The 19,655-nt window shown below is 44.1% G+C and overlaps 1 protein-coding gene across 1 annotated transcript in view; it reads right to left on the bottom strand.

Annotated features, from left to right (window-relative positions):
* Positions 1-515: 515 nt before the first annotated feature.
* Positions 516-19,655, bottom strand: part of LOC130283190 (pulmonary surfactant-associated protein D-like) — a 57,282-nt gene continuing 38,142 nt past the window's right edge. Inside the window, exons 3-5 of the mRNA XM_056532394.1 lie at positions 18,644-18,727; positions 16,294-16,377; positions 516-907 (exon numbers count right to left, since the gene is read on the bottom strand). Coding sequence (XP_056388369.1) covers positions 516-907; positions 16,294-16,377; positions 18,644-18,727 — 560 coding nt within the window. The remainder of the gene's footprint in view (positions 908-16,293; positions 16,378-18,643; positions 18,728-19,655) is intronic.

The following is a 19,655-nucleotide window of genomic DNA, read 5'->3' as shown; positions in this document are numbered from 1 at the left end:
GCATGTTCTTGCTTGGTGCCTATTGCAGTTAATTCCCGAACAATGGTTGCCCTGGTACAGCAGCATCTGAACACTTTCTACATAATTCTAATGTGCTAAGCCCAGCCCACACATAGTAGTAGCATGACAAATCCTCCTGTGTAGCCATAGCTTTATCCTCAGTCTATATATATTTAAACAACAATTTGTAGCAACAATGGACAGATTCACAAAACGGCAGGATAAAATTAGTTTATTAAATTTGTTTTGTATGATTTCTGATCCGTGTTTGATTTGAGTACATGCATGCGTTTTTAATGCCTATAAGGCAGTGTTTCTCAAGCGCGGTCCTCAAGAACCCCAACAGATCATGTTTTCTGGATTTCCGTAGTCTTTCACAGATGATATAACTGTGGTGATGCCTTATTTACTGACCATAATTATATCACCTGTGAAAGACTAAGGAAATCCAGAAAACATGACCTGTTGGGGGTACTTGAGGACCGTGCTTGAGAAACATTGCTATAGGGGGCTATTTATTTTTTTACAATAATTTCACAGACGATTAGACGTTTTTCATTACAATTCTTATCATTCCATTTTCCATTTTCATACATTTCCACACAATCTTCCACTCCAAATTCATTATTTGGTTCCTTATCACTCCAGTTTGAGAAGGCAATGTTTTTACCATCTGGATATTTGAAAATTCCTTCTTGCTGTAGGTCATTTATACCCAGGAATGGACGAGCATTAAGCTGTGTTTGAATTCTATTTACAGCGTCGTTCTCCACCGCATTCCGTGGTGAAGCCAGTTGACCTCCTCTCTTGACACAGACAGCCTTCGCAGTGTTGTAATTTGTCTGTTCACCGTTTGAAACAAAGATCTTTTCTCCAACTGAATACACCCCCTTTACCAATAATAAAACTAAAATAAAGAGAATATGTGTTTGAATATATTGCACAAAATGATAGTAAATAAAAGGATTACTATAGCATTTTCAAATATACATTATATTAAATTAAAAAAGACAATCAGTTATATCATTAACCCCTTCAGGACGGAGCCCATTTTGGCCTTAAGGACTGGAGCGTTTTTTGCACATCTGACCACTGTCACTTTAAACATTAATAACTCTGGAATGCTTTTAGTTATCATTCTGATTCCGAGATTGTTTTTTCGTGACATATTCTACTTTAACATAGTGGTAAATTTTTGTCGATACTTGCATCATTTCTTGGTGAAAAATCCGTAAATTTGATGAAAAATTTGAAAATTTTGCATTTTTCTAACTTTGAAGCTCTCTGCTTGTAAGGAAAATGGATATTACGAATACATTTTTTTTTTGGTTCACATATACAATATGTCTACTTTATGTTTGCATCATAAAATTGACGTGTTTTTACTTTTGGAAGACACCAGAGGGCTTCAACGGTCAGCAGCAATTTTCCGATTTTTCACAAAATTTTCAAACTCAGTATTTTTCAGGGACCAGTTCAGGTTTGAAGTGGATTTGAAGGGTCTTCATATTAGAAATACCCCATAAATGACCCCATTATAAAAACTACACCCCCAAAAGTATTCAAAATGACATTCAGTCAGCGTTTTAACCCTTTAGGTGTTTCACAGGAATAGAAGCAAAGTGAAGGAGAAAATTCACAATCTTCATTTTTTACACTCACATGTTCTTGCAGACCCAATTTTTGAATTTTTACAAGGGGTAAAAGGACAAAATTTTTACTTGTATTTGTAGCCCAATTTCTCTCGAGTAAGGACATACCTCATATGTCTATGTAAAGTGTTCGGCGGGCGCAGTAGAGGGCTCAGAAGGGAAGGAGAGACAAGGGGATTTTGGAGAGTACGTTTTTCTGAAATGGTTTTTGGGGGGCATGTTACCTTTAGGAAGCCCTTATGGTGCCAGAACAGCAAAAAAAAACACATGGCATACCATTTTGGAAACTAGACCCCTCGGGGAATGTAACATGGGATAAAGTGAACCTTAATACCCCACAGGTGTTTCACGACTTTTGCAAATGTACAAAAAAATAAATTTCTTACCTAAAATGCTTGTTTTCCCAAAATTTTTTTATTTTTAAAAAGGGTAATAGCAGAAAATACCCCTAAAAATTTGAAGCCCAATTTCTCCCGATTCAGAAAACACCCCATATGGGGGTGAAAAGTGCTCTGCTGGCGCACTACAGGTCTCGGAAGAGAAGGAGTCACATTTGGCTTTTTGAACGCAAATTTTTCTCTGGGGGCATGCCGCATTTAGGAAGCCCCTATGGTGCCAGGACAGCAAAAAAAAACCCACATGGCATACCATTTTGGAAACTAGACCCCTCGGGGAACGTAACAAGGGGTTAAGTGAACCTTTATACCCCACAGGTGTTTCACGACTTTTGCATATGTAAAAAAAAAAATTTTTTTTTTACCTAAAATGCTTGTTTTCCCAAAAATTTTACATTTTTAAAAAGGGTAAAAGCAGAAAATACCCCCCAAAATTTGTAACACAATTTCTCCCGAGTACGGCGATACCCCATATGTGACCCTAAACTGTTGCCTTGAAATACGACAGGGCTCCAAAGTGAGAGCGCCATGCGCATTTGAGGCCTAAATTAGGGATTGCATAGGGGTGGACATAGGGGTATTCTACGCCAGTGATTCCCAAACAGGGTGCCTCCAGCTGTTGCAAAACTCCCAGCATGCCTGGACAGTCAACGGCTGTCCGACAATACTGGGAGTTGTTTTGCAACAGCTGGAGGCTCCGTTCTGGAAACAGTGGCGTACCAGACGTTTTTCATTTTTATTGGGGAGGAGAGGGGGGCTGTGTAGGGGTATGTGTATATGTAGTGTTTTTTTACTTTTTATTTTATTTTGTGTTAGTGTAGTGTAGTGTTTTTAGGGTACAGTCGCACGGGCGGGGGTTCACAGTAGTTTCTCGCTGGCAATTTGAGCTGCAGCAGAAAGTTTGCGGCAGCTCAAACTTGCAGCCAGATACTTACTGTAATCCTCCGCCCATGTGAGTGTACCCTGTACGTTCACATTGGGGGGGGACATCCAGCTGTTGCATAACTACAACTCCCAGCATGCCCGTTGGCTGTCGGTGAATGCTGAGAGTTGCAGTTTTGCAACAGCTGTAGGCACACTGGTTATGTATCACTGAGTTTGTGACCTAACTCAGTGTTTCACAACCAGTGTGCCTCCAGCTGTTGCAAAACTACAACTCCCAGCATGTACGGTGCATGGTGTACGGTGACTGCTGAGAGTTGTAGTTTGCAACAGCTGGAGGCACACCGGTCGTGAAACACTGAGTTAGGTTAAAAAAAACTCTGAGTTTCACAACCAGTGTGCCTTCAGCTGTTGCAAAACTACAACTCTCAGCAGTCACCGACAGCCAACGGGCATGCTGGGAGTTGTAGTTATGCAACCAGCAGATGCACCACTACAACTCCCAGCATGCACTTTAGCTGTTTGTGCAAGCTGGGAGTTGTAGTTATACAACAGCTGAAGGTACACTTTTCCATAGAAAGAATGTGCCTCCAGCTGTTGCAAAACCATAAGTCCCAGCATGCCCATAAGGGAATGCTGGGAGTTGTGGTGGTCTGCCTCCTGCTGTTGCATAACTACAGCTCCCAGCATGCCCTTTTTGCATGCTGGGAGCTGTTGCTAAGCAACAGCAGGAGGCTGTCACTCACCTCCAACGATCCTCGCCGCACAGGTCAGTCCCTCGTCGTCTCCGCCGCCGCAGCTGCTCCTGGGGCCCCGATCCCAACAGGGGCGCCAGGGATCGGGGTCCCCAGCACCCGGGGTGCACGTCCCGCACCCGCTCACGTCCTCCAGAAGAGGGGCGGAGCGGGTGCGAGAGTGACACCCGCAGCAGGCGCCCTGATTGGTCGGCCGGTAATCCGGCCGACGAATCAGGGCGATCGTGAGGTGGCACCAGTGCCACCTCACCCCTGCAGGCTCTGGCTCTGACGGCCCCGAACAGCCAGTAATTCCGGGTCACCGGGTCACTGGAGACCCGATTGACCCGGAATCGCCGCAGATCGCTGGACTGAATTGTCCAGCGATCTGCGGCGATCGCCGACATGGGGGGACATAATGACCCCCCTGGGCGATATGCCGGGATGCCTGCTGAACGATTTCAGCAGGCATCCGGCTCCGGTCCCCAACCGGCTAGCGGTGGGGGCCGGAATTCCCACGGGCGTATGGATACGCCCTTGGTCCTTAAGGACTCGGGATGCAGGGCGTATCCATACGCCCTATGTCCTGAAGAGGTTAAAATCACCTGCCATATACATCTGACTCATTGAGGTGGCATGTACTGAACAAGACTTTTCAAAGGGCCTGTGTAAACTAGCACCAGAGCCTTTTCTAGCACTTGGCATCTGGTACACCCTATATTTTGGCCTGGTGCCCCATTTCTCGCGTGCACCTTCGTCCAAAAGTCATATTCTTAGTTTTGTTGGTCTTTGTGGTAGTTATATGCCCTCATGGTGTGGAGTTGTTATGAGAGATTATTTCACTCTAGTATAGTGATGCTATATATACATTTAGGGGGAGATTTATCAAAACCTGTGCAAAGGAAAAGTTTCCCAGTTTCCCATAGCAACCAATGAGATCACTTCTTTCATTTTGCAGAGGCCTTGTTAAAAATGAAAGAAGCAAGCTGATTGGTTGCTATGGGCACCTAGGCAACTTTTCCTCTGGAGGGGTTTTGATAAATCTCCCCCTTAGTTTTTTGTGATGGGGCATAAATTGGTGTATTTAGGGAAATGTTAACATCTGCACTGGAGGCTCCATTTAGGGCCATCATCGCAGATTCCGCTCAGGGTCGGAAAACATAGCCAGACAGTCTGCTGCATGACGGACAACAGAGCCTGACAAAACCCATTGATTAATTGGGTCTACTAGGTATCTGCTTGCTACCTTTTGTTTGTCCATTATATATATATATATATATTTATATATATATATATATATATATATATATATATATATATAAAAATACATATATATAGGGTCACTAGAGATGAGCGAACTTACAGTAAATTCAATTCGTCACGAACTTCTCGGCTTGGAAGTTGATGACTTATTCTGCATAAATTAGTTCAGCTTTCAGGTGCTCCGGTGGGCTGGAAAAGGTGGATACAGTCCTAGGAAAGAGTCTCCTACGACTGTATCCACCTTTTCCAGCCCAACGGAGCACCTGAAAGCTGAACTAATTTATGCAGGATAAGTCATCAACTGCCGAGCCGAGAAGTTTGTGACGAATCGAATTTACTGTAAGTTCGCTCATCTCTAATGGTCACATCTCATTTTTACCAAATTTGCTTAGTGGAGAAATCCCTTTAAAGTGTACCCGTCGCTTTAAGGCTGGAATTCCACTGAAGTTTCTTCTGCAAAAACGCAGTAAAAAACGCCAATTTTCCCGCACTGCATTTTTTCTGCAAAAAACGCTGCGTCCAGATATTAGCTGCAAGTCAATAGTAAACTGCAAAATGCCCGATTCACTTGGCGTTTTTCAGTTTGGCTTTTTTAAATCCTTTTGGCGTTTTTCAGCAATTTCAGGCTCAGAGGCTGGATTTTCAAAACGCCCTACAAAAACCTAGTTTGGCGTTTTATGCCCTGAAATCGCATTTTCCTCTCATAGAAGTCTATGGGAGAGCAAAAACGCCAAGAAAAACGCCATGTTGGTTTTGAATTTTGTGTTTTTGCAGGCGGTTTTTATTCTTTTTTGGACTTTAGAGATCCAAAAAAGTGATGGAGATACCTTTTTATTAATAAAAATATTCATAGGGTACCATTAAAAAAAAAATTATAAAAAAGATACTGCAGTGATGGAAAAAATTGTATCTAATGAAATTTATCTTTTTTATTACGAAATGTTTCGCCGTAGATTATGTTATAAAATAAGTCATGCCATTACAAAGTACAATTGGTGATGCAAACAACAAGCCCTTACATGGGTCTGTAGGTGCAAAATTGAAAGTGTTATGATTTTTAGAAGGGGAGGAGGAAAAAACAAAAGTGCATAAACGAAAAGGGCAAAATGGGCTTGGTCCCCAAGGGGTTAAATTTTACACAGCACACATTATATATAAATGTTTAAGCAGTTATTACAACAATGAAGGTCTTCCAGAGAAAAACCCACCAATTTGGTAAAAAAAAAGGCCACCCCTGGACTGCATCCCTAAGGCTAAGTTTCCACTTGGTTTTTTTGGGGGGGAAAAACATATCATACCCTTATCTCTCAGGATACAGATACAGAAGGTAGACTGTGTCATATAGTTATTGACTCTCCTCTAGGTCGATTGAGTTTGCATAATATATTTGCCCCTCATGATGTACAGGCGCCCTTTTTTTCGCGCCCTACGGTCCACTCTCCAGAGAGATCCCGAGAGAGACATACTTGTGGGAGGTGATTTCAATACTTTTCATTTCAGTGTGGAAGATAGAAGGTGATATGTTGGGTCTGGGCATAGTAGAAGTAGAGGCCTCATGCAGGTTGTTCAACTGACGGACACTTGGAGATATCTGCACCCTGATGAGAGGGAATATACTTTTTTCCCCCCCAGTATGGTTCTCCTGGTCGCATATCAAATACTTTCTATCCTCAGGGTCATTGCACCTAAGGGTACGGACATTTTGTGGCGTTTCCCCTCTGCACTTGCCACTTATACGGCTTTTCAGGCTCATTTGAAGGACTGGTGGATGGAGTACAAATGCCCAACACACTGATAATCCGTGCCTCTTTTAGGACACTGCTAAGGCGGTGCTGAGGGGAAAAATCATGGCTTATGTTGCACACAAAAAAGGGAGGTCAAATCTCACTTTCACCATGCCACCCAGACTCTCAGGACCTCATATACAGCTTACCTTACCTCCCCTACAAACAATAACAAGACAGCTTGGGAACAGGCTAGTGCTGATTTCCAGGAGCGTCTGGATGCTCTCTTTAGGGATGAAAGGGCTGACATGTTTTACAAATACGGCAACAAAGAGGGAAGAATGCTAGCAAATCTGGCTAGAGGGTAGAGACCGGTCACTGATATTGGACGTTTACAGGATGACTCTGGCATACTGCATACACACCCTAAACTCTTTAATTCCATATTAGGTGATTTCTACCAATGCTTATATGCAGGAGATTTGTTAGATCGCGAGGGGGGCCTCTCCTTTCTTACCTCTTTGCGGTTGCCTAATATTACCCCTGATGAGTTGGGCTCGTTTAACACCCCGATTAGTCTGGAGGACATCAAGGGCTCATCCGGGAACTTGAGAAAGGAAAGGTGCCTGGCCCTGATGGGTTTGGCACAGATTTTTATAATATTTTTGACGAGGAAGTCTCGCCCTTACTTGTGGAGGTATTCAATTATATCCTGATGCAAAACAAATGCTTCCCTAGAGTAATAAGGCTTACATCAAGGTACTGTAACCCCCTGACTTGGTAGCATACTATCGGCTGATATCCCTGATAAATCAAGACTGTAAGCTACTTTCTAAAATTTTATCTGATAGATTTGCTAATATTCTGCCGAGGTTAATAGGATCGCACCAAGTGGGAGTTATTAAAGGACAATCCGCAGTGACCAACATCAGGACGGTAATTGCAGCTCAGGACATAGTGAGTCATTTGTCGTTATCCAGGACTCCCCCAGCCTTGTTGGCCATAGACACTGAGAAGGCCTTTGATAACATTAGCTGGACTTGGCTGGGGGGATGTTCTAGATAGCTTTGGATTTCAGGGAACTTTTCGTTCTTATATTGACACAGTTTATGTTGCTCCTCTTGCAAGAGTTAATACACCAGGATTGGTGTATTAACGCTGATAACGCTGCGTAAGAGGACGCACCAGGGCTGTCCATTGTCCCCTTTACTTTTTGATTTAGCTTTGGAACCCCTGGTGTGTCATCTTTTAAGTGCACCTGACTTTATCGGAATTAAAATTGGCTCCAAAGAACTCAAACTTTTTACTGAAGATATGCTTATTTTTCTTGATTCACCTACACAACATGTCCGTCTGTTATAAGATAAGCTACAATACTTTGGCACTTTCTCCAGATGCTGTGCCTCCGCACGTACAATCTAGCAGCATTGTTCAGATATGTTAGTGACTGGGTTTTGGGTTGTTCATACTTTTCTGATTTAGAGCTCGACCGACAGTTAGAAGCTCCCTGGAATCTTAATGCCCTAATCCATTCCAAATACTCTGAACTCCCGACTGATATAAAGCGTAGCGCCTTACTGAGAGATACAATACCCTCATACTACTACCCCTGGCAGTGCGCAAAGATGACTCCTTTCTGGGACGCCATACGTGCTCTTATAAGTAGGGTCTGGCACAAAGATATTGCTTTAGAACTCCATTAATTATATTTTCCACTACATTCCTTGTTCTCCGTCGTCTTCTTGCACCTCTTCTGTAGCTATCAAGGGTATTCATTTAACTATTCTAGCGGGGGTGAAGTGTTTGTTGCGACATTTTGAATCAGTGGAGACACTTTAGGACCCTGACAAGCACGCCAAATCATTTTTTTTTACCAAAGGGCATGCTATTATTATTATTATCATATATTATTATGTCATGACTGAAGAGGACAGGCAGCATATGATGGTCAAGTACCAATGGACTACATGGTATTCGTTGGAGGCGTTAAAGGGCTCATTGGGAGTACTCGAGGTACTGGAATCTCTCTCCTCCTGATTAAATTAATGTTTGTTGTCCTGTCTTGTGATTCTTTTGTTCCTGGTTTCCTAACTGTATGTCTTGCCTATATTTTGTCATTGTACTGTGGTCTGACGGCTGCACAGATTTGCCTTCTGGCACACTGGAGAGCACTAGTTCACAGTTGTTATCCTTTTTGTTTGGTTTTGTTTATTTTGCTTGGGGATTATAATGCTTTCCCTCCTTTTTCATGGTGGACATATATTTTACTTTCTGATATGCAGTAACTCTGTATAGACTGAGACACGCTTTATCTCTACGACTATGGTTGATACTTATACTAATGTTGCATTTTTATCTTGCTGTATCTGCATTAGGCTTTGTCGTTATTCTTGCCCCCAGAGGCAGCATTGCTTTATTATATCTTTGTGTTATAAAATAATAAAAATTGTTATTTAAAAAAAAAAAAGAAAAAAAAAAGGGGTAGTCCGGGGAATTGAACTTATCACCGATGCACAGGATAGGGGGATAAGTGTCTGATCACAAGGAGTCCAACAGCTGGGGCCCCCCATGATCCACCCTAGGGGCCCGTTCTTTTTATCTGTCCTCATCATTGTTAGGGGTTACGCTGTGGCCATGACCGCACCCCTGTTCTGTCTCCCAGTGTCGGCGGCGCCGCTGTCCGCATGTCTGGATGCGGTTACAGGCGTCTGCCTGCCCGTAACTGACCTTGCCTTACTCCTGCTCCCTCTGTCTAATGGCGCGCATGATGTCTCTAAGAAAATTAAAGGGCCAGTATGCCCTTAATTGGTTCTTGCAAATTTGTGAAATTATAAGTGTCAGCACTCCCTCTATGGCCTTGTCGGATCTTTGTGCCATCATTGACTTAGAGAAAGCGTTAATTTTGTCTTGCCTTGCTGTGTATCTGACCTTTGATACGTATCCTGACCTTGCTCCTGTGCCGCCTGCCTTCTCACCTCTTGCTACGTGACCTGACCTTGGTACAGTGCCGTCAGCCCTGACATCTTTCCTGAGCCATGTTACACCTCGGCAGCCTGTGTGGACGAGTCGTATCAAGGGTAGTGACCTGGGTTCCGCCTGCCACAGCAAGTCCATCCCGCTTTGCAGTGGGCTCTGGTGAATACCTGCTGCACCTTAGACTCCACTCCCTGGTACGGCCCACGCCATCATCCACACAGGTCCAGAGGATCCACTTCTACATCTCCAGCCATTTCAGTAAGATCCGGCCATGGATCCTGCCAAGGTGCCTCTGCCTAGTGTCGCAGTTCTCTCCACAGTTGTGGCTCAGCAATCGCAACAGTTAGCACAACAGGCCAAGCAACTGAACCAATTGTCCGCCATGATGGAACATCTCCTCACCATACCTGCTCCCCCCAACCCACTCCTGAGATTCCTTTGGTTACCGCACCTTCCGTGGTATCCCTTGGTCCCAAACTTCATTTGTCTTTGCCCTCCAAGTTTGAAGGGGACCCTAAATTATGCAGAGGTTTTGTCACTGCAACATCCGTGGATGTCAGTGCAACATCCACGTGGAACTCATGGCCGATCAGTTTCCTTCTGAACATGCTACAGTGGCTTTCGTGGTCAGCCTTCTTTCAGGCAAGGCACTGGTCTGGGCTACTCCTCTCTAGGACAAAGGAGATCCTGTGACATCCAACCTGCAAGCCTTCTTTTCTGAAATCCGCAGTGTCTTCGAGGAGCCAGCACGGGTATCTTCGGCTGAATCCGCGCTCCTGAATCTCCGACAAGGGGACTCTTCTGTAGGCGACTACATGGTCCAATTCCGTACCCTTGCTTCTGAGTTGGATTGGAATGATGCAGCCTTGTGTGCAAGAAAGGACAATCCAGCAGAAATCGACCATCTTCCTTGAGTGAGCTGATTTTGTTGGCTACTCTCATTGTTGTGCGTTTTGCTGAGAGGCAGGAGGAACTCTGCCAGGAAGGTGAACCTGCTCATACCTTTTCGCAATAACTGCCCTCTTCGGCCTCAGCGTCTGGGAAATGCATGCACCTAGGACACGTGGGAGAGGTGTCCCTAGGTGTGAATACTCCCTCTCCTCGCATGAACATGCCGGTCCAGCTCTTCACCTCCTTTGGGTCCTCGCTTTAGCTTTTTTTTTTAGCACCATCAAGAACCGGTACCCCCTTCTGCTGATCTCAGAGCTTTTTGTCCATCTACGGGGGCCAAGATTTTTACCAAGCTGGACTTGCGAGGGGCATACAACCTCATCAGAATCCGAAGATGGCTTTTAATACTCGTGATGGGTATTACGAGTACCTTGTGATGCCTTTTGGCCTTTGTAACGCCCCGGCTGTTTTTCAGGAATTTGTTAACGATATCTTTCGGGACCACCTTTACACTTGCGTTGTGGTGTACTTGGACAACATCTTGATCTTCTCACCCAACTTAGAGATTCATCGCACTCATGTGCGACAGGTCCTGCGACGCCTTCGGAGCAAGCGCCTCCTATGCCAGGTTTGAGAAATGCATCTTTTAGAAGACCAGTCTGCTGTTCCTCGGCTATATTGTCTCCAATCAAGGTCTCCGGATGAACCCTGACAAGCTGTCTTCGGCTCCTAACTGTCCATGACTTTTGAGCCTGCGGTCTATACAACGCTTCCTTGGCTTTGTCAACTACTATAGGCAGTTTGTTCCGCACTTCTCAACCCTGGTAGCTCCCATAGTAGCACTTACCAAGAAGGGTGCTAACCCTATCTGCAGCGGAAGAAGCATTCTCTTGGTTGAAGTCAGCATTTGCCACTGCACCCTTCCTGACGAGACCTGACCCTGAAAAGCCCTTGTTCCTCAAGGTGGATGCCTCTTTTGTATGGGTCAGAGCTGTCTTAAACCAGAAATCCTCCAAGGGCAAAATGGTGAACTGCTGATTCTTCTCGAAAACATTTTCTCCTGCTGAGAGGAATTATACCATCGGAGATCGTGAGCTCTTGGCCATTAAGCTCGCCCTGAAAGAATGGCATCACCTGTTAGAAGGGTCAGCTCATCCTGTCAATATCTAAATGGAACATACAAATCTTCTCTATTTACAGTCCACACAACGTCTGAGCCTTCGGCAGGCCAGGTGGTCACTTTTCTTTTCCGGTTTAATTTCCTCATTCATTTTTGACCGGCGCACAAGAACATCAGAGCCGATGCACTCTCCAGAGCCTCCTATGTGGTGGGCCAGGAATCTATGCCTCATCATATTGTGTCTCCTGATCGACTGATTTCGGCAGCTCTGGTCAATTTTCAGCAAGTTCCCCCAGGAAAGACTTTTGTGCCAATTCACCTTAGAGCGTGTTGAGCTGGGGACACTCCTCTTTTCTGGCCGGGCACCCAGGAACACAAAAGTCTATTTTGCTCATCTCCCGTCATTACTGGTGGCCGTACCTGGAGCGTGATGTTGCTGACTTTGTCCGTTCCTGCGCTATCTGTGCCAGTGACAAAACACCTCGTAATAAGCCGGCGGGTCTTTTACAGCCTCTGCCCGTCCCTAAGTGTCCTTGGACCCACATAGCCATGGACTTCATCACTGATCTGCTGTCTTGCTCCAATTGCACAGTCATTTGGGTGGTCGTTGATCGATTCTCTAAGATGGTTAATTTTATTCCACAGCCTGAACTTTCCTCGGCTCCTCAATTGGCAGATCAAATCTTCCAACATATTTTCCACTTGCATGGTCTATAGCTTCACATCATCTCTGACAGAGGGGTTCAGTTCATCTCCAAATTTTGGCGGGCCCTCTGTTCTCGCCTCAAGGTCAGATTGACCTTTTCATCGGATTATCACCCGCAAACCAACAGCCAGGTAGAGCAGGTGAACCAAATTCTTGGGGACTATCTTCACCATTTGGTAATCTGTTATCATGTGCGGAGTTCTCCTACAACCATCGAGATTCCTCGTCCTCCTCTACCTGCCTCTTCTGGAGTACCAGCAGTTGATGTTCTGGTTTGGGACTTCCAAGCCATTTGGCGAGATACTCGGCGCTCTTTAGCTCTCGCCTCCTCCCGCGTGAAGTCCCAGGCAGACAAGAAAAGGAGGTCACCACCAGTTTTTTCTCCCGGGGTCAAAATATGTTCGTCTGAAGCAACCCTCTTACAAACTGGGTCCACGGTTCTTTGGTCCTTTCAAAGTCTTGCACCAAATTAACCAGGTTTCTTACAAACTCCATCTGCCACCTTCCCTTCACATTCCGAACCATGTCTCCCTCCTTAAGCAGTTGGTCCTCAACTGGCTCTCCCTGAAAAATCTCCGGTGCATCTGACCGTTAAGGGAAGATGCTTTTTCTTGGTGGATTGGAAAGGTTTGGGGCCTGAGGAAAGATCATGGGAGCCGGAAGAGAACATCTTAGATCGGTATCTGGTTCTCAGGTTTTTGCGGCTTAAAAAGATGGGGAGACCTGGGGGGGTGTAGTACTGTTAGGGGTTACGCTGCAGACAGACATGCTGATCGCGAGCCCACCCCTGTTCTGTCCCCCGGTGCTGCCGGAACCGCTGTCCACATGTCGGGATGCGGTCGCAGGCATCCATCGGCCTGTAACTTACCTTGCCATGCTCCTACTCCCTCTGTCTACTGGCGCACACGTGGTCGCTTCCTAGGGCAAGTACGCCCTTAAGTGGTTCTTACAAATTAGTGAAATTATAAGTGTCAGCACTTCCTCTATTGCCTTGCCAGATCTTTGTGCCTTCATTGCCTTAGAGAAAGCGTTCATTTGTGTCTTTCCTTGCCATGTATCTGACCTTTGCTACGTATCCTGACCTTGCTCCTGTGCCGCCTGCCTTCTGATCTCTTTCTACGTGACCTGACCTTCTACAGTGCCGCCAGCCCTGACCTCCTGCCGTTCCTGACTACGAGTTGTCTCATCCTTCCTGCACCACGTCACACCTTGGCAGCCTGTGGGGATTAGTTGTATTAGGGGTAACGACCTGGGTGCCGCCTGCTGCAGCAAGTCCCTCCTGCTTTGTGGCCGGCTCTGGTGAATACCAGCGGCACTTTAGACTCCGCTCCCTGGTACGGCCTACACCATCGTCCACACAAGTCCAGAGGATCCACTTCTCCACCTCCATCTGTTACAATCATGATCTGACTCCCACATTTCTTGATGTGAGTCTTGAAGTGACGGCCCCCTCAGTCAATTGCACCAGCTGTGGGCACCCTGGTTAGAAATTCACTGGTCTTTTGAATTAAATGCAACTCATCTGTGTTTTAATGAGTGAGGTGGCTGATGTGTGGGAAGGAGGTAGTAAAGTGACCTCACACTTACAAACAAGGAACTATGGGATTTGTAGTTTGAGAGAACAAGCTTCAACAGGAAATACCCAGTTCATGAAAAGATAGCCACAGCATTATGGTAATCTCACAACATAGCCATTTAGCTCCAAGACAAGCACAGATCCTTCCTAAGCATGTCCATTACTGTCTGGCAGGTACGTACTAAAATCATCTTATGGTGATTTAACATTATTGTGCTCTATGGGAGCATGGTTGTCTGTGCACACAATATATAAAAATATGTAACATATTACATATTGGCCCTCATTTACTAAAGGGTAACCAGCGCTTTTTCTCGGTTATTGCGCCTAAAATTTGGTCGCATCCCGCTTGCGACCAAATCTGCGACTTAAATTTAGGAGCACAACCTACATTTTCTTAAACACTCCGAGATTTTTTTTTAACCTACAAAATGGGCGTGTTTAACTCGAAAAGGGGCGTGAACCCAACAAAAACAGAAAAAACACTCCGAGTGTGAAGAAAACTCACAGGAAAACCTGTGAGTTTTGCTTCACAGAAAGTCGACAGCTCAGAGCTGTCGGTAAATTTCTCAAAATGGAGTAAATCCTGCTACCCCCAGCATGAAACAGGGTCTGTTCCATGTTGGGGGTAGTAGTAGAGGGGCTGAGGGATTGATCGCACTGGGTCTCACTTCTGAGATCCGATCCGTTCAGATGTTATTAAGCAGGGGAGCGGGCGACATTTTCCGATCCCCTGCAATGTACAGTAAACTTTCATTTTTAAATTTCCCACCAGAAGCCCTGAATGGCCGGGACCGAGGAGCCAATCAGGGCTCCTGGCAGGGTTTTAATATAGAAGCGCTGTGGTGGGCAAAGATGTATAGAATCGCTGGGGGGATATATATCTGGCCCCTCCAGCGTTTCTATATATCTTTCACCCTGCTGCGCTATATCAAACTTCGTACCCGCTGCACTTGAATAAATGTACTGCCCCCTCAGCGCTATTATGTATCTATACTGACCCCCACTGCGCATATACTGACCCCCGCTGCGCATATTTATATATACACTGACCCCCCCCAGCTGCGCATATTAATATTCATATTTTCTCCCTCCCCTGGCTGCCAATGAATGAAAACTCTATTAGCGGCGGAGCGGAAGAGTTTGTCATTCATAGCGGGCAGCAGCTGCTTATCATACTGTGGGGGTCATACATATGGATATATGTCTGACCCTCACATCATACATATACAAATGCCGGCTCACCGCTATTAATGACAAGTAAGCTATTAGGAGCAGCAGCGCATGCCTCCCTGCACTGCTTTACTTGTCATTCATATGTATGTATGATGTGAGGGTCAGACATATATCCATATGTGTGACCCCTACAGCATGATATGCAGCTGCTGCCCGCTATGAATCACAAACTCTTAGCAGCGTGAGCGGACAGCAGCCTTCCGCTCCGCCGCTAATAGAGTTTTCATTCAATGGCAGCAAGGGGAGGGAGAAAATATAAATATTAATATGCGCAGCTGGGGGGGGGCAGTGTATATATAAATATGCACAGCGGGGGTCAGTATATGCGCAGCGGTGGTCAGTATAGATATATAATAGCGCTGGGGGGCAGTACATTTATTCAAGCACAGCGGGCACTAAGTTTGATATAGCGCAGCAGGGGGAAAGATATATAGAAACGCTGGAGGGGCCAGATATATACCCCCCTAGCGATTCTATACATCTTTGCCCACCACAGAGCTTCTATATTAAAACCCTGCCAGGAGGCCTGATTGGCTCCTCGGTCCCGGCCATTCAGGGCTTCTGGTGGGAAATTTAAAAATGAAAGTTTACTGTGCATTGCAGGGGATCGGAACATGCCGCCCGCTCCCCTGCTTAATAACATCTGATCGGATCGGGTCTCAGAAGTGAGACCTGGTGCGATCAATCCCTCAGCCCCTCTACTACTACCCCCAACATGGAACAGACCCTGTTAATGTAGTCAGAATTTGCAGAGACTTTTTTTCTGTCGCACATAATACATTTTGTGCGACAGAAAAAAAAACTGCGACAGAAAGAAAGGGAAATTGGGCGACAGATTAGTAAATCACAAGGAAAAAAAAGACGAGTACACTGAAAAAAAAAACCTAACCGACACTCCAGTCTTTGTAAATGAGGGCCATTGTGTGCACAGACAGCCATGTTCCCATAGATTTATTTAAGCACATTAATGTTAAAAAATTGTGGACACATTTTTAAACATGAAATATGGCTGAAAAATCACTGTGAACGTAGCCTAAGGCTGTACTCCATGTACCCATTTTCTAAAATTGCAGCAAAAAACTTCTATTTAACCACTGTTTTGGAAAAACATGGTACAATAATTCTTGACTATAAATACCGTTTTCCTGTTGATTCACTTTTGATTGTAGAGAATTCACTTTAACGGTTAAAGTTGACTTTTCCTTTTTTAAGGCTTCAGTTGCTGTAAAATATGGTATTTGTAACTGCAATGTGGCAATAAAATAATTTACAATAAAATAATTTACAACTTATATGTAGGTAATAATTACAGTTTATAATTTTATGGCATATGTTATGTCATAATATGCAGACAATCCTTTAAAAACATATAAAGTCCATCATTTACGATCAATGTAATAGCAATTTTAGTAATATCAAAATATTTATGCAGTGTTCATACAGGTTTCTGCTGGTGTTATAGGAATTATATTGGGGTTTTGCTGTTAGTGTAGTTTATAATATAGTGTCTATAACTGTGTGTGATGGTGGTATCGCAGTTCTTCTGTGATTTTCGCCCCAATATTTATTTTTAGCAGCATAAAAAATTACTCAGGTCTCGAGTTTTCCTAGGTTGCAGTGTGGCCGAGACATGACATCACTAGTCAGGTGTGCAAAGAGAGTCTGTCCTGCTTCAATGGGTAGAGTGACTGCTGGGTGGGAGAGAGAATTTTCCACCAATGAAAAAACAGAAAACATTGGTCTTTTGAATGGAATGCAACTCATCTGTTTTTCAATGAGTGAGGTGGCTGATGTGTGGGAGGGAGAAAAGTGACCTCACACTTACAATTAATGAACTATGGGATTTGAAATTTGAGAGTACAAACTTCAACAGGAAATACCCAGTTCACAAAAAGATAGCCACAGCATTATGGTAATCTCACAACATTTAGCCCAAAGACAAGCACAGATCCTTTCTAAGCATATCCATTACTGTCTGTCCGGTACATATTAAATTCTCCTTATGGTCGATAACCCCTTTAATATTATTGTGCTCAATGTAAGTCTATGGGAACATGGTTGTCTGTGCACACAATGGCCCTGATTTACTAATGTGAACCCGACTCTTTTTCTCGGGTTGTGCAACCAAATTTGTGTCGAATAGCCCATGCGGCATTTTGTGTGACGCAATTTCCCTATACAAAATACCATCACTAAGTGTGGTTTTTAAACCCATCAGAATGGGCGTAATTAGCCAAAAAAGGGGCGTGTTCCCGACAAAAAAGAAAAAATACTCCGAGTATGATGAAAGACTCTTCAGCAAAACCCCACAGCTCTGAGCTGCCGGGAAGTTACTCATAACCGAGTGAATCCCACCCCCATCATGGAACAGGGTCTGTTCCATGTTGAGGGCATTAGTAAAGGGGCTTAGGGATTGATCGCACCGGGTCTCTTCTGAGACCCGATCCGATCAGAAGTTATTAAGCAGGGGAGCGGGCGGCATGCTCCGCTCCCCAGCGATGTACAGTGTATTTTTACTTTCATTTTTAAATTCCCCACAGGGAGCCCTGAATGGCTGGTACTGAGGAGCCATCTAGGGCTCCCGGGGGGATTTTCAAATAGAAGTGCTGCGGTGTGGAAAGATATATAGAATCGCTGGGGGTTATATGTCTGGCCCCTGGCAGCGCTTCTATATATCTTGCCCCCTGCTGCGCTATATAAGTCTTGCCCCCGCAGTGCATTTATATAGGTAAAAGTACATTGTACATCGCTGGGGAGGAGCATGCAGCCCGCTCCCCTGCTTAATAACTTCTGATCGGATCTGGTCTCAGAAGTCAGACCCGGTGCGATCAATCCCTCAGCCCCTGTACTACTGCCCCCACCATGGAACAGACCCTGTTCAATGATGGGGGTAGTAGTACAAGCACTAATGTAGTCTGAATGTATAGAGACAGATGGCTGTGTGAATGCAGCCTTTCAACATGTTACATTGTACAACTTTTTTTAAATTCTTTTTGACCCATATATCTTATTCTGTTCTGTGTGTTTGCTTCTCACTTTCCTATCTTTAATTGGATATTTCTGTAATCATCTTGGCAATACTGCCTGTCAGTGCAGAATAAATGAATTTAAACCCGTGCGACAAAAAAAAAACCCAGAGATGGGCGACAGATTAGTAAATGAAATGCTCGGGTTTAAGTAAATCAGGGCCAATATGTAAAAATAAGTATTTTGTCACTTTTTTACGCAGCTGTAAAGAATGTGGCCGTATTTTTACATATTGTGTGCACAGACAACCACGTTCCCATAGACTTACATAGAGCACAATGATGTTAAAAGAAATGCGGACACATTTTTACAAATAAAATATGCCTAGAAAAACACTGTGTGAACGTAGCCTAAGGCTTCGCTACTGCATGTACCCATTTTCTAAAATTGCAGCAAAAAAGCTTCTGTTTAACCACAACTTTGGAAAAACATGGTACAAATTATTTCTGGACAATAAATACCTGTTTCCTGTTGATTCACTTTTGATTGTAGAGAATTCACTTTACTGGTTAAAGTTGACATTTCTTTTTTTAAGGCTTCAGTTGCTGTAAAATATGGTATTTGTAACTGCAATATGGCAACCCGTACAATAAAATAATTTACAGCTTACAGTATATGGAGGTAATAACGACAGTATATAATTGTGGCATATACTATGTGCAGACAATCATTTAAAAACATATAAAGACCATCATTAACAATCAATGTAGTAGCAATTTTAGTACATTTTTGTCAAAATATTTATGCAGTGTTCACACAGGTTTCTGTTGGTGTTACAGGAATGGTATTGTGGTTTTGCTGTTATTTTGCAAAATTGGAGCAGTTTAAAAAAAAAAAAAAACATAATGGCTGCCAAATGAATTCCAAAATATGTGTATTCTGCTTGAGATTGGTTCTCAGATATCAGACAAAATGTGGCAGTGAACCATACTAATATGCAAATCAGTGTGGTTTTCATTTAGACTTTCATCTGGCTGTGCGGTAACCTTCCATTTCAATTCAAAGCTGCTAAGCCATTGACATAGAAAATCAATTTGGTCTGTGTAGTCACAAGTAGGCTACGTCTTGGATCAGAACACAAGCTTGTCCATCTGCAGGGCTACAATGTGGTATCAGATCACACTGCTGTAACTGGGCTGTATGTAACACCTTGGTACATGTTTAGAGTGGTACTTTGGTGGACAACAACTTTTTTTTTTAAATCAACTAGTGTCAGAAAGTTAAACAGATTTGTAAATTACTTCTATATAAAAAATCTTAATCATTCCAGTACTTATCAGCTGCTCTATGCTCCACAGGAAGTTCATTTCTTTTTTGAATCTCTTTTCAGTCTGACCACCTCTGTATCTGTGTCAGGAACTGTCCAGAGCAGGAGCAAATTCCCATAGCAAACCTCTCATGCTCTGGACAGTTCCTGGCATGGACAGAGGTGTCAGCAGAGAGCACTGTGGTCAGACAGAAATGAAATTCAAA

Source organism: Hyla sarda, chromosome 7 (genome assembly GCF_029499605.1).
Source record: "Hyla sarda isolate aHylSar1 chromosome 7, aHylSar1.hap1, whole genome shotgun sequence".
Lineage (NCBI taxonomy): Eukaryota > Metazoa > Chordata > Amphibia > Anura > Hylidae > Hyla > Hyla sarda.
This window is presented reverse-complemented; position numbering and strand designations above follow the sequence as displayed.